This window comes from Apteryx mantelli, chromosome 1, assembly GCF_036417845.1.
Source record: "Apteryx mantelli isolate bAptMan1 chromosome 1, bAptMan1.hap1, whole genome shotgun sequence".
Lineage (NCBI taxonomy): Eukaryota > Metazoa > Chordata > Aves > Apterygiformes > Apterygidae > Apteryx > Apteryx mantelli.
The window spans coordinates 99735534-99751196 of record NC_089978.1 but is presented as its reverse complement, the minus strand read 5'-3'; the positions used below and the strand labels follow the sequence as shown (position 1 = coordinate 99751196).

At 41.3% G+C, this 15663-nt stretch overlaps 1 protein-coding gene across 2 annotated transcripts in view; it reads left to right on the top strand.

The window, feature by feature from the left end:
* Positions 1-11156, top strand: part of SLC37A1 (solute carrier family 37 member 1) — a 39284-nt gene extending 28128 nt beyond the window's left edge. Inside the window, exons 14-20 of one of the 2 annotated variants that reach the window (XM_067298383.1) lie at positions 1494-1579; positions 2245-2293; positions 3106-3179; positions 4687-4765; positions 5326-5423; positions 7653-7705; positions 8343-11156. In XM_067298383.1, coding sequence (XP_067154484.1) covers positions 1494-1579; positions 2245-2293; positions 3106-3179; positions 4687-4765; positions 5326-5423; positions 7653-7705; positions 8343-8358 — 455 coding nt within the window. In that variant the 3' untranslated portion in view covers positions 8359-11156. The remainder of the gene's footprint in view (positions 1-1493; positions 1580-2244; positions 2294-3105; positions 3180-4686; positions 4766-5325; positions 5424-7652; positions 7706-8342) is intronic. The other variant, XM_067298394.1, reaches the window with a different exon arrangement.
* The last annotated feature ends 4507 nt before the right edge of the window (positions 11157-15663 follow it).

Genomic DNA, 15663 nt, shown 5'->3' with positions numbered 1-15663 from the left:
GTCAGTTCTGGAAATGGGTCTTTGTCATTTTGTCACCCTAGCATAGCACAACTAATGCAGTTGTGCAGCTGTGTATTTTCTGTAGGCAGAAGTAGACAGGTGAATGGCCACAGTACTTTCTTGATGTCTAATGTCATTATATGTGATAAAACCAGGAGACTGTAGTAATAGTAATAATAATAATAATATTTCTTTTTATTTTATGAGGTAACTACTGAAGAATTAAATTTTGTCCTAGTGTAGAAACAGTACAGCTCACAGTAGCACAAGCATCATCGTCTTGATACCCAGTTACTTCACCACCCCCACCCACCCCCATTCCTTTATGGAAAGCCATATGTCAGTCTGTGGGGAAAATGAAGCTCACTATGAGAGAAGTTTCTCAGGATCAAGATCTACATGGTCCCCAGTGGTTCAAGATGCAAGTGGCAGGGTGTGCTGCAGCTGTTGCTGCAGTCTTGTGCTGGATGTCCCTTCCACCATCCCTAGCTGCTCAGCTGGGCAAGTGAGGTGGGTTCCCACACAGCTGGAAGCCAGAGTTTGTAGTACCTTAGAGATTTGAGTGACTTTGTTCAGCAGTCTCAAGGTGCATCGCACTCCACTGTGTATCCAAGCTTGACAAGGTGCCAGGTGCTGCCTGGACATTTGGAGTTTAAATATAAATTCAAATAGGATGTGGGCACTTTGGAGTTGGGCAACTGGCAAGGGAGAGGAAGGCCCAGCAGTGTGTACAATCCGGGAAGCCAGAAAAATTCCTTTCCTTCTGCCCCTACCAAGTTCCCCGTGTATCATTTTGGCAGCTTCTTCCTCCAGGCCTTCCAGCCTGCTCCATCCATATGCAGCTGCCACGCTCTGATTACTGCTCCTGTGTGTAGTCATTGGCAAGCGCAAGAAGCAGGGGGTCTTAAACAGCCTGGGGCAACTGCCTGCAGAGAAGAAAAACATGTTTTGTTTGCCCCAAGATCTAAAATAGCTCTTGTTTTCCCTGGTTGTGGTGTGACACGAACAGAATACAGCATTTGACACACTGGAGCCGAGCTTATTTTTGCATGTGAGGAGTTAAGGAACTGGATTTATTGGGTCCTTATCAGACTAGCTGGGCACAGCTGGATGCTGGAATGGAGCCACATAGCACCTGGTGCAAAGGCATTCTGCATTCAAAAGCAGCAGAGCAGTGGTTTCTAAATAGTTCTTCTTTCTCTTTGTCCCCCTGTCCACGTCATTCTGGCTATTCAGTTGACCTTGGAGTAAACAAAAAGGAAGAACCATCTGCAGCAGTTATCTTCTACATCAAACCTGGTTGGGTTAAATAAGGATACTACTAAATACAAATTATGTTGTCAGTCCCCTGCCCTGTGCTGTTGTGTATAACTTTACATTAAAAGCTGTACTATATTGTTGTAATCTAGGTTGAGTTTCATTAAATATATCTGATACTTAGTGTGTAAAGCATGCACAGAGCATGCCCCTCACACATCTATCTTTTCTTTCAGGTGGAATTTTGGCAGGCCCGATTTCAGATCGGCTAGAGAAGAGGGCATCGACCTGCGGAATGATGTTATTGCTGGCAGCACCCACAGTAAGAGTTTGCCCATGCATGAATGAGACTTTGTCAACATTGTCCATTGGATGTTCTGAAAACAGAATCTTCCGACTCAAATACAAAAATTCATGCCAGATTCAAAACTGGCATGAAAAATTGAGCATGTGAGCAACTGTAGAGATTTGGGCTGGGTTTACTAAACAAACAAACCAGTCCAATGCATTGCATGTTACAGGATTCTATAGAAAATCTATTACTCTTTTGTAAAATGTGCTGTCCAGCTTTTAGCCAGAATTTTAGCTGCTCAGAGGGTAAAATTACTGTGCTATTACTGCTGGAAAAATGACAGCTGTATATATGAGGTGCATTTTTCTTTAGGAGTTCTGATGCTGTTGTGAGCAGTATTCTGTGCTGTGTTGACGATGGCAGCTTGAGAGTTTAAAATTGAATGGTCTCATACCTCTTACTTCTGAGAGGACAAACTGGAGAATATGAGCGTACCCCTTATCTCCTTCTCCAGTCCCATCAAACAACCACCATGCTGTGGTCTAACAGGGTTTTGTAAAACCTAGGAAACTAGAGCTGCTTTTCACATAATTCCGGCTAAGATATTTTTTTAGTTAACATGAGGAAAATGGGGTTCATAGGATTAATCCCTATGTTTGTATTCTAGCATGTCTGTTTTTTCATCTTTACCACAGTTGTACATGTTCTCTGCAGTCAGTAAAATGGGCCTTGAAGCTACTATAGGTGAGTATTTTAACTCATTTTCTGCCTGGCTTTATGTGAACTTTGCATTCATGGTCCTTTGCTTTTTTTCTTCTCCTTTTTTCTTTTTTTCTCTGAGAGGAGAAAGTGTGGAATCAAATTCCTTGGATTTTTTTTGTCTTGTGGGTTTTTGGGGGCAAGGAGAAGAGAGGGGCTAGGAAATAAGTAAGAGGTAGCATGAGAAAAGTGATTTAGTTAGTACCCTTTGGCCTCTTTCTGGATCTTGTTACATTAGCACAGCCTTTGCTTTATTCTCTATGCCAAATGTTGGCGATGTTTAAAGACTACTTTTTGAAAGCAACTTTGACTTTACTTGTGTAGGCTGAATTCACTTGGGACTTTCTATCCATTACCTCAAAACAAGAGTTGAAACACAAGCGCTGACAGTAGTATCTCACCTGCCTACGGTCCTCATTAAGTCTTTGGGCCCTCTGATGCTTGCTGCTGCACAAGCCAAGAAAGGGCTTATGGTTGGCTTCCTGTGAGCATCCCCTGCTCTTACAGGCCAATTTGGTTAGACTTCCCCTCTTCCTGAACCACCAGGATCAATAAAGGTTTTGGGAAGTGCCTTTTGACTTAGCCCTATCTCCTATTATATTTGGGAACTCTGCTCGTGGAGTAAACATTGCAAAAATGTATGTAGCTTTTCCTGCTTTCCCAATTCTGGAATGGGGTCAGGGTATGCAAGGAAGGATCTAAACCATTTGAGAACTGCAGGCAATGCCATCTCCTGTTATAGTTGGCATCCATTCCAGGCAACTCACATTTCCTCTTCTTTGTCCAACTTGGAACAGTGATGCTGCTTATCAGTGGTGCCCTGGTGAATGGCCCTTACGCACTGATCACCACTGCTGTCTCCGCTGACTTGGTGAGTTTGGCTTTCTCTGTTTCCAGTGTAGCAAGTTTGGCCTCCGAAGAGAGCCCTCTGACTTCTGCAGAGTGGTCAGTGAAGGGCCTGCATTGTCCCAAAGCAAATAGATAAGGAGCTGGATAGGCAGAGCATTGAACTCAGCAACTGAGATTGTTTTAGAGTTTGTGTGTTAGTATGAATAAGTCTAATGCTTGTGAGGGGCTTCTAAATTATTCTTGCCTACTAGAGGGGATATTGTAGATGACAGCCCAAGATGAATGTGAAGATTGCGTGCAAGGCCAAGTCTCTATACAGGTGCCTTCTCTCTGCTCCCTTTTATACTTGCATTTTTAAACAAGAGAAGGGGCTATGTGTCTGTGTGCGAGATGAGCTGGAGACTTCATTCCCATCAGCACAGAAAGCTACGCTTGGCACATACCTTTACTCTTGCCTGTGCTACCCTCTGCCCTTTCTTCTACTGTTACTTTAGCTGCCTGCACTTCCAGTTGGATAAGGTCTCTCAGTACAAATACCATATGAAAGCACTGACCCTGGTACCTTTCATTAGCTAGACTTCTGAAGGTTGCTTTCAAAGGTGCTGGTTCATGAGGGCACAAAGCAAGAGACAAAAGTCCTCTAACAACAAACACACTAAACATAGGAAAAGGAGCAGAACAACAATTTCCACACTTCCTCTGAAGCCCTGTCCTTGGCCCGGATCTTTTGGCAAGAGAAAGAAGGCCACCGTGCATTGCCCATTTTATCCGTAGCCTTGTAAAAGGGACTGCAAGCTAAAAAGTGGTACAAGACATCACAAGACCCCTACCTGTTTCATGGGAAGAGAGTTGAAACCATCAGCTAATTCCTCAAATGTCAATAAACAACCATCTGACATGAGCAAAAGTAAAACTCTGATTACCTTGACTGTATTTTTGTCAGTGTGCTGGAAATAAAGGGCTGTCTGTCTTATTGGCAGTTCTCTGAGCTATTCAGTTTTTCTGTTTTTTTCTATCTGGCTACTAAGTCATTCCTGCTTGTTTTGTTCTGAAGACCTGTCTTTTAAAATTGCAGATGAAAAGTTTCTTCTGGCTCAAGAATTCTCTGAATGAACATTTTAGTTTATACCGTAATTCTGGTACACCAGTATTTCTGTTACGGTAGCGATCTTTTTCTGTTCTGCAGAGCTTTGAGTTATCAGAAGGGGAAATCATGGCCATGAATACGGCCTTGTAGCACATTGCAAAGTTGAAGTGCTGTCCTTGCTACTTGAATCCACAATGTGCAGAACAGAAAGCTTTTTTGTTCTTGTTTTTTAACTAATGTGATTTAATAAAGGAAAACGTTGTAGGCAATAGATTGATGGGGTGGAGGGCTTCTTTAAGTAGTGATTAAAGAGTCTGAGCTTGGATATTTAAGGTAACTTCATAATGCGCATCTATTGTAGAGGGGTGTGAAGTAGATGCCGTTGTAGGGACTTTTTCTAAGTTCAGCTCAAAATGGTTCTAAGCAGTCTTTGTCACTTCAGGGTACCCATAAAAGCCTGAAAGGAAATGCAAGAGCCCTCTCCACAGTGACTGCAATCATCGATGGAACAGGATCCGTAGGTAAGCCAGAGCTCTGATGTAGTCTGCCTTAGCCACTGTAGGATCTTTAGCCACTAAAGGATCTTTCTGAAAATGGGTTCTCTCTTTCCCATTTTGCCAGGATTCAGTACAGTTTTGGAAGTGGGGAATAGAACTAACCTAGCCTTAAGCCTCCCTAGTGGTCCCAAACCTCATGGAGGAGGCAAGAGGGTGGTAGACTAATACTAGGGCACAAATGACAAAAGTAGATGCCATGGGGCTGTTTCTGAGGTCAAGGATATTTTAGTCATGCCCTTTGCACTGGCATATGGAAGGGAATGCAGTAGGATTCATCCTCATGCTGGATGGGCATTTTTTGAGTCAAAGGATGATATTTCTCAAACTTCTAGCTTCTCCTATGTTAGGTTCCCCATTGCCTTGCAGCTCTACCAATAACGTCTTGTGTTTTCTGGGTCCTTTTAATATATAAGATAATACTGAGTTAACTAGGTGGAGAAATTGATACTCAGAATAGCCATGTTTCCTCATAGCAAATCTTACACTGCATCATTCTGACACTCAATATCAATATTGTATTTTAGGTGCGGCTTTGGGGCCTCTCTTAGCTGGTCTCATCTCTCCATCTGGTTGGAACAATGTGTTTTATATGCTGATGGTGGCAGATGCATGTGCCTTGCTAGTAAGTCTAAAAATACTATGGAGTTGTGATGTATTTCCTTTATGCCAAGCTATTTATATTAAAATGCAGATTTTCCTTTTGCAATTTCAATACTCTCTCTTGTAAGAAACTTCCATTCCAATTGTACAGGCAGTTTTCAATTACAGAGCAAAGTTGCTTGTTTTGAAATTCTCATCTAATTGTAATCAAAAGTGCAGATTAGTTCTGATGCACTCCAATTTCTGCACAATCCAGATAAGTAAATTGCTGGCTGAGCAGATTAGCAGGCGTAATTGTAAGGAAACCTTCCCGTATAGGCCTAGAAGATGCCTCAGATTCTGCTCACAGAAAAATTACTTCTATTTTCTTTAAAGCCAGTTTACTGAAGCAGGAACAAATGTTTCGCTACATTGCTACATTAACAAAATCACTGTGATAATGAAACTGTAGAAAGTTAATACACCACATTTTTCCAGATGGGCCCTAAAACTGCTGCACTAGGTTAGACCAAAGACTGGCATGCTGACTTTTGACAGTGACCAAGAGCAGATGCTTAGGGAAGGAGTGTGACACACATATGGTGACTTAGTACAGGGTACTGCTTTTTTTCTCCTGTTTAAGATGAAAGTATGATGGATAGATGATCTGAAAAGGGTTTTTTCTTCTGACTTGCCCTACTTTGCTTTAGAGACCAAAGAAGACACAAGATGAGCCAAGGAGGGTCTTGCTGTACCTTTAAAGTCAGTCTTGCTACACACGCAGATAATAGAACCTGTAGGTTATGTTTTTGTATTTGCCATGGATTTTCCTGACAGGCATCTGAACTAGCTTTGTGTCTGTTCTCCTCCAGTAGAGCAAAATACTGCTGTGACTACCTCAGGTCTCCTAAAGTGTCACTTATTTATCCTCTCCTTTTGAAGTCCTGGATGGAAGTGTTCATAAAAGGGCAGGGTGGCAGTGAGACAATAAATACTCCTTCCTCTGTACTGGCTGTGCCTAGACAAAATGCCATGCCCACACAGTGTTCTGCTGAGCTGCATACTTCCTGCGGAGATGCTAATGCTGAATCTGTCAGACCATGCTTTCCTAACACGAGAAAAGGAGGAAGTTTGCTTTGAGTTTGGATTGAAACGTATTTATTTATTTATTTATTTCTCTAAACTCAGGTCAAGCCCCAAATTTTAAACCAAATTTTTTTTCCCACATTTAAGATGTGAAATCTCCGGAAATTAATTAATTAAATTACACAATAATTGAAGGGTGTTCTTAGTGGTAGTCGTCAGCTTTGTAAATCCTGATTTGTACTGTTTTCAGTTTTGCATTCCCCTTTAAGGTATTCCATGCTCCAGAGTGGGAGTTTGGGAGATTGTTGTAGTTTTCCCAAGTAGACTTAAAGCTCCGGTTTTTTATTTTATAGATTTTTTTATTAAAAGCAAACAAGAAAATCCCCCATTTCCGTGCAGCATCTGTTAAAATGCCTTTGTTAAGCTCTTTGCTTCTGAGAGGGTTAACTGTGTTGTTTAGATAAATCCTGCTTTTTGTAATTCTTGTTCTGCTTTTCCTGTTCTTTGCAGTAGGACAAATAGATGCCATTTTTTTGGCTGATGTTTCTTCAAAGATATCTGGATATCTTACATGGATATCGTACACCTCTGAAACGTTAGGTGTAACTTCTTAAAACACCAACGCTTAAAATATTGAGGAAACTTCCATTTATAGCAGTGAAGCTCTGAGGATAAGGAAGCTTATAATAGTGAGGAGCCCTGAAAGTTCTGTCTGTGGGAATCCTCAAATTTTGAGTTTGACAGTCCTAATCCTACATGTGCAAATAAACATGAGTGACTTAACTCAGACTAAGTGTGTGATTAAAGCTTTTCACACACACAACTTTCTCAGAATAGCACCTAAAATGCAAATTTTGGAGCATGTAGGTATCTGCCATGTTTTCTTGAAGTCTTGGGTTCCCTCTGCTGGTTTCTTTACAGCTCTGCTGGTAAAGTAACCTTGGAAAGCCACTCGGGTTTTGACACGTAAATGTGAAAGGAAATTATTTGCCTCTTGCCTATTCATGGTATAGACTCCTCTTCCAAACGCTTTTTTTTTTTTTTTTTTTTTTTACTTTGTTGAACATTACAGGGTAATGTTTCAAATGAAGAAGTCTTTGAATGATAGTGTGCATCTTATCTTAAACCTTAGCCAATTGGCGTATTCCTATAGTTATTAATACAGATGCTGTTACTATTTTTACAGTTCTTACTCCGTCTTATACAGAAGGAACTCCGGTGTAATGCAGACTATACCCTGTGAGTATTATGCATGACTGTTTCTATATAAAAACAGTTGAAAAACACCTTACTGACCCATTGCCCCATAATATCTAGAAGTAGACAGAATATGTTAAGCTTTCTGTATGTGCATTTCTCTTTCTGCTTTATTTCTGCTTCCAAAGAGTAATCTCATTTTGATATTTTAAATCATGAAAATTTTTCTTTAAAGCATCTTATTTTGAAAACAGATTTCTCTGTCATAGTCTCTTGGTTTTGCTTTGTGGGTTTGGTTTTTGTTTTGTTTTTTTTGCATATGTGATCTTTCTTGTTTTCATCACAGAGCATGCACGTGGGGAAAAAGAAGCTATTTGATTGCTTGGTTTATATTTTTTTAATGGTTTCAATTTTATTTTTTTTTTCCAAAAGGTCTCCTTAAAGGAAAGGGTGGCTCTGACTTTATGGTGGTTTTAATTGAGAAAAATTCAACTGAATCAATGGGGTTACACTGGCCTAAGCAAAAAATAAATTAGGCTTCTTTCACCGTAGTTTTGGAGAAGTAAAATGGATGGAAAATAGAAAAATACATAGCAAGGAATGACTCCTGCATTTTGAAATTAGTGGCTGTTATGTCTCATGCATAAAATTTTCCTGCCTGATTACTGTTCTTTCCCAGGTTTAAAGAACACTGAGCTAGGAGACCAGACTTGGAATAAAGACTGTGTAAGTGATCAGAGCTCTTCTCTAGAAAAAACTTTGTGGAACGCGCTATTCTATACTTAGGAGATTCTACTTGGTGAAGAATTTTGCACATTTACCAGAAGCAATTTGAGAAATGCTGCTGGTAAATCCCTGAAGCTCTTATTTTTACACATGAATAAGTACCTCAGGATGGCAACTATTTATCAGATGGAGAGACAGCAACTTTGTGAAGCTGCTAGCAGAGTGCCTCAACTGAGCCAAAGAGAAATACCAAGTGCCTTTTATTTCTTTTGATAGGATGTTTTTAATTAAAATCTTAAATTTTGTATTTTCAAAAAACAAGTCAAAAATAGAGCACAAGGAAGTTGAAATTGTTACAGTCTAGTGGTGGAATGTCCCAGTGGTATTAGCAAATGTCGATAAGCAAAGTATCCCTTATGTCACCTTGTGCACATCGAAAGCATCACTTCATAGAGGACAATACCACCTGGCTATTAAGATACACTACTATTTAGTATTTTGAAGCTGCTCAGACAATGATAACCTGACCATATCATTAGATATTAACTACAGCACTAATTCTAATCCCAAGGACAGCATCTGACCTTTTGTAAGTAATGAAGTGGAATTTACAGTTGCAGTATACTACAGTAAGCAGTTTTTACAGACTTTCTGAATGGATGTTAGTCCTCAGTTAGGATTGTGCGAAAAGGAGTCCTAAGCTGCAAAAAAGCTGGTTGTGAGTCAGAATTTCCAGTAAGGGACTCTAATGATTTTCAGGGCATTGCAAACTGGTTGTGCAAAGGTAACGTAATAGTTGTGCTACTCTTCTAGGTCAGGTTGAAATGAGAGGATGTTCCTTTGGGGTGGGAGAGAACTGCAAGCTGTTGTACTTCAGTACTGCAGGATTAGAAAGATTAGCTGTTTTAGTGCCCAGTGCCACAGTAATCTGAACTGGGCACTCCATGATTTCTGTGGTGTTGTGTGCACATGGAAGTCATTTTCAGATCAGGGCCTTAATAACCAGAAATCCCTTTCAAGTGGCTAATTTCAAGTGGCTCTGAATTTTGGATTCAGAGCCAAAATATGTATATATGACAAAAGAAAATGTCCTAGGTGGTAGGTTGTAAGAGAACATTTCAGTAACTAGTGTTAGCCAGCAAATAGAAAGGTTAATGTCTTCAAAACATATCATTTCTTCATACAGCTATCTCCTTTGCAAAACAGATGTTTCTGTGATTTTTTTTTTAAGATGTACAAAGTAAAAGTTTTTTTTTTGTATGAGGTGTTTATACTTAGATTACAAAGGTTAAATAATTTAAACTGTGTATTATTCTTAACTATATTTATTAAAGCTGTAGGCACATGTCTTATTCTAAACTGTGCTCTAAGTTTTGTGAAACAATGCAGTAGTCTTTGTACTTGATTAACAAAACAGCACTCTCTAAAATAGTCCTGCAAAACATATAGAGAAATGTCTCATGAGCTGCCCGTGTCATGTGCCATGTCTTGGCACAATAGTGAATTTCCTGGGCTGTTTTGTAATTGTGCAGTCTTTGATCAGTTACTTCACTGGTTTGATTCAGCATGTACTGTATGCTTGACTTGAACAATGTGTTCATTTTTCTGTGTTTTGCTGCACAGAGATACAGGGAACACCTCAGTCACACAAAGACTTAAGGCATGTACCAAAGTCCTCACAAATGAGTGCTCTACGTAGGCTCTGAACTTGCGGTTACTTAGATGAATGGTTGACTTCACACCGTACGAGTAAACCTGTTGAGATCAGTGGGAATTCTTGACATGCACAAAATGACTCACGTTCGTAAATTTATTCTGCATTTGGGATTTAGTCTGTAGTTTAATGCAACAGAGAGTTCTGCAGCAATATTGCGTGAAGGTATTTCCATCCCAGTGCAATGGCACAGCACCCCTCTGTTGGCCAGTCTGACTGTTGGTGGGACCATTTGCCCAGTCAACAGGCTAGTCTAGCCCATCATGGGGAAAAATAACACTGCAACCCCAAAACAGCTGTGCTGGCACAGCCTCAAGGGCTGTGTGAAGAGGGAGGGAGGGAGGGATGGAGGACTTCTTTAGCTGAAGATGCCAATCCCTCTTCCCCCCAAGAAGGTATATAGAAGTATACACTCACTTATCAAAACAATTAATGCTCTTAAACTCTGCTTTGTCAAAATTTTGTGAGTCTGTTTCCCATGGGCTGAAGTCTTAGGTTAAAATGCTTTTAGTTATATTTAACAGTTATATGTTGTAAAGATGTTTAATTATGTTTTACATGTTTTAGTTGTTGGGACTGCTGCTGTTATTTATTTATTTATTTGAAAAGCTTTTGCACTGCATTGACTCAGATATGTGATGATGACAATGTTGGAGGTGCTGGGCTGAATCTTTCTTCCATTGATTGCAAGAAGGAATTAGGACTCTTAACATGCCAATTTCTGCTTCCTTGCTAACATGCAGCATTTTGGTTTCTTCCAGTTAAGAATTTGTTGGACAAAAATATAGAGATTGCTTTTCTTTCATAACAACCTGAAAGATCTCCCAAGTTCTGAACAAACTGTATGTTTTGTTAGTATTGGGTGTCAATATTCATTAGTCTGGAAATGAACAAGACTGACAAAACTCTGTGTATAGAAATGTGAGTGACCAGTAGGTAGTGCTGAATTTAAATATGACTGCAGGTTTGTTTGTTTTTAATGCTGGTTATTGTGAATTTTATCTATTCCCCTCCTGTGTTGAATAAAAATGCGTTCTGCTTTAAAATGAGAAATGTTGATCACTTCGTCTTTTAAATCTCCATGAAGAAATGTACCATTCCTTGCTTGTGAAGGACAGATATATCTACTGGGGCAGGGATCATATCCCTTATAAGATTAATTTAAATTTTTTTTTTAGGAGAACAAATTAAAATTTTTTCCTTTTGAAAACAAAGCCCTTCTCAACTGAATGTGTAATTTTGTCGTTCCATGGTTTTGAGGGTGGTACAACATCATTGTTCCCAATCAGTTGCATCAGATGGGGATGTTCTGCCTCCTTATTTTGGTGGAGTAGAAAGGAGGATGCTCTTGAAAGTCAGGGGTGAGTCCAGCTTCTGCAGCTTGGCTTTAAGGTGCTTTTTCTGTTGTCTGCTTTGCTTCCTCCTCAATTTATATGGAATTTAAGTTGAAAAGCTTCATCTTTTCTCTCTACCTCAAATCATTTTGAACACTTATGGTCTTGATTCCTTTGTGTTTAATGTGGTTTGTGTGACTCTACCAGAAATATAATGGAGTCCAAAACCACAGATGCACTGGAAAAAGGAGAAATTTTTGGAAGGGAAAAAAAAGTCTGTTTAGAAGAAGACTTCTGAGGGCATCTGGCAGAATTTCTGATCAACATGTGCCCAAAGTGCCTCCCTGGAATAGGCGATGGTAATGGGGGCATTTTCTAGAAGAAGGGAGGCTCGGATTCAAGTGCCTGTTCTGCCTGGCTCAGGGCAGAAACCTCTGCCAGAGGACCTGGACCCTTTTGCCCTGGCTGTTGCTGGGCACGCTGCAGAGGAGGTTTGTCTCTGCTGCATGTAGGAAGGGTCCATGGAGTGGGAAAAGAAGAGGACAACTAGGCATCCAAGAAGGTTTTGTCATGTTCACAGGTCAATTTAAGACTTCTTCTGGCTTTAGGTTAAACTGCTCACATGTTCCATGCACTGTGAGACACCTTCTCCTGTATTTTTGCCAGTTAGGAAATTCCAGAAGTGATTCTGCCATCCAATTCTGAAGGCTACTGCATGTGCTGCGCATTTCATGCATAAAGTCATTAGGATAATAATGGTAATCTTCCGTTTATGTTTATGCCAGTGTTGCACTGTCTAAGACTTCTGGCTGGCTTAAGTGTTTAGACTGGAGAATCTATTTAGTTACTGCTAATAGATTTCTCCAGGGATTGATATGTGGAGTTGCTTATATGAGAAGTCCTGCTCAAAATTAGATGGACATAATATGCTGTAAAAGAAATCGAAGAATGTTTAGAGCTGTTGGAGGCTGATTGTTCTTCATATGGAATTAATTTGAGAAAGATTGGCTTTAATCAGATCAAGTTATTAGGGCCAGAATGGGTACCAGTGAAATTCTCTGGTCTGAATAAAATTTTATGGCATGGGTATTATATAGGAAGCTAAATTAGATTATTTAATGATTTCTCCAAGCCTTAAAGTTTATCTGATATGTTGTTCTTATTGCTGAACTATGTCACTTTCACCTTAGAGCAAATCTATTTTGATTTTGTTTTGCTCTTTGCTAAACCAGAAATGCAATAATATGAATTCTTCCTCCTCTTCCCTTGCTAATTATACTGAGACTGTCACGTTTATGAAATGACTGTAGACACAGGGCTCCGTTAATTTCCTTGGGAATTTTTCATTGAAATGCTCTAGGGCTTTGGTAACCTTGTGCTACATTTTCTGCCACACTGAGTTAGAAATCTGTCTGTCATCCTGAAAGCTGGAAAGGAGCTGGTTTAACTACTGTTATGGTTCAGCTTCTTGTCCAGTGACATTATTGTGTTATGTGTCTCGCTTCTTCAGCACTTAATAAAATTGATTGCTATAAAATGTTTTATTTTTCCCCTCTTCAATTCCCTTCTTATGGTTGGTTTCCAGTTTGCAATAAGAAGAAAATTACTTAACATCACCAGCTGATGCACTTTTTTTTTTTTTCTTCCCCCTTTTTCCTCTGTAGTTTTCTGTTGACATGGTACACCCAGTTATCCTTCTGCTGCAGCAAAGCTTTTGCACCTCTGTGAACTGTGAATACAAGAACCAAATTTTCTTTAGATATATTTCATGGAACCTGCTCATCTCCTGCATCGACAGCTAAGCTGTCAAAAATGTATTGAAAGTCTCTTTTGATGCTGTTCTTAACTAGAAGATTGTTTTCTTTACCTCATGATTATTTTGTGGGTAGGATCTCTCTCCCTCCTACAAATGAGTCTAAAATAACTTTTTTTTCCTGGAGAGGTATATCTGCCTGTCACAATGAGTTAAAAAAGGGGGGGAGGGGTAAAAATAAAGTAAATATTAGTATAAGTAGAGACTGCAGATGCTGAAAAAGGGCAGTTGCTGGAAATTGAGGTATCCCATCAAATGCTGAATATCTATCGCCTGATAATAGTTGTAAGCATTTGATGGGATACCTCAATAATTTCCAGCAACTGCCCTTCTGTAAAGGTTAGGGGAAAAAAACACGCTGCCACGATAGTGGGGTTTTTGTGAATGAAATGGGGTGGGTGCCCTGGTGACGAAGGATGCAGAGAAGGCAGAGTTACTGAATGCCTTCTTTGCTTCAGTCTTTACTGCTCAGGCCAGCCCTCAGGAACCCCAGATCCTGGAGGCAAGAGAGAAAGTCTGGAGAGAGGAAGACTTTCCCTTGGTGGAGGAGGAGTGGGTTAGAGATCATTTAGGCAAACTTGACACCCACAAATCCATGGGCCCCGATGGGATGCACCCACGAGTGCTGAGGGAGCTGGCGGACATTATTGCTAAGCCACTCTCCATCATCTTTGAAAGGTCCTGGAGAACAGGAGAGGTGCCCGAGGACTGGAAGAAAGCCAATGTCACCCCAGTCTTCAAAAAGGGCAAGAAGGAGGACCCAGGGAACTACAGGCCAGTCAGCCTCACCTCCATCCCTGGAAAGGTGATGGAGCAGCTCATCCTGGAAGCCATCTCCAAGCATGTGGAGGAAAAGAAGGTGATCAGGAGTAGTCAGCATGGCTTCACCAAGGGGAAATCATGCCTAACCAATCTGATAGCCTTCTATGATGGAATGACTGGCTGGGTAGATGAGGGGAGAGCAGTGGATGTTGTCTACCTAGAGTTCAGCAAGGCTTTTGACACTGTCTCCCATAGCATCCTCATAGACAAGCTCAGGAAGTGTGGGTTAGATGAGTGGACAGTGAGGTGGATTGAGAACTGACTGAATGGCAGAGCTCAGAGAGTTGTGATCAGTGGCACAGAGTCTAGTTGGAGGCCTGTAGCTAGCGGTGTCCCCCAGGGGTCAGTACTGGGTGCAGTCTTGTTCAACTTCTTCATCAGTGACCTGGATGAAGGGACAGAGTGCACCCTCAGCAAGTTTGCTGACGATACCAAACTGGGAGGAGTGGTGGATACACCAGAGGGCTGTGCTGCCATTCAGAGAGACCTGGACAGGCTGGAGAGGTGGGCGGAGAGGAACCTCATGAAGTTCAACAAAGGCAAGTGCAGGGTCCTGCACCTAGGGAGGAATAACCCCAGTCACCAGTACAGGTTGGGGGTTGACCTGCTGGAAAGCAGCTCTGCGGAGAAGGACCTGGGAGTGCTGGTGGGCACCAAGTTAAGCATGAGGCAGCAATGTGCCCTTGTGGCCAAGAAGGCCAATGGTATCCTGGGGTGCATCAGGAAGAGTGCTGCCAGCAGGTGGAGGGAGGTGATTCTCCCCCTCTACTCAGCCCTGGTGAGGCCACATCTGGAGTACTGCGTCCAGTTCTGGGCTCCCCAGTACAAGAGGGATGTGGCACTACTGGAGCAAGTCCAGCGAAGGGCCACAAAGATGATTAGGGGACTGGAGCATCTCTCTTATGAGGAAAGGCTGAGAGAGCTGGGCCTGTTTAGCTTGGAGAAGAGAAGGCTGAGAGGAGATCTTATCAATGTGTACAAGTATCTGAAGGGAGGGTGTCGAGAGGATGGGACCAGACTCTTTTCAGTGGTGCCCAGCAACAGGACGCGAGGCAATGGGCACAAACTGAAACACAGACACTTCCATCTTAACATGAGGAAAAACTTTTTCACTGTGAGGGTGACAGAGCACTGGAACAGGTTGCCCAGAGAGGTGGTGGAGTCTCCTTCTCTGGAGATATTCAAAACGCGCCTGGATGCAATCCTGTGCAATGTGCTCTAGGTGACCCTGCTTGAGCAGGGGGGTTGGACTAGATGATCTCCAGAGGTCCCTTCCAACCTCAGCCATTCTGTGATTCTGTGATTCTGTGAAATTTCACTGTGCCAACGGATAGAAGCACCTGGCAATTGGTCATTCTGCATCTCTAGGACTCATCGAGTCCCACTGCATCTGCAAATTGCAAACTCAGTATGCAAACTCAGAAACATGCAAAGGAGAGAGAAAGGAGCCTGTGAAAATTAGCACTGTGCAAGTTCCAGAGACTAAGTAGAAGGCTGCAGTCATGAGCTTGAAAAGATTTCATCTGAAAAAGAGCTGGGTCCTCTGTGTATGAAAAATCAGTTACAGATAAAAAAAGGAAAAGCAAAGACA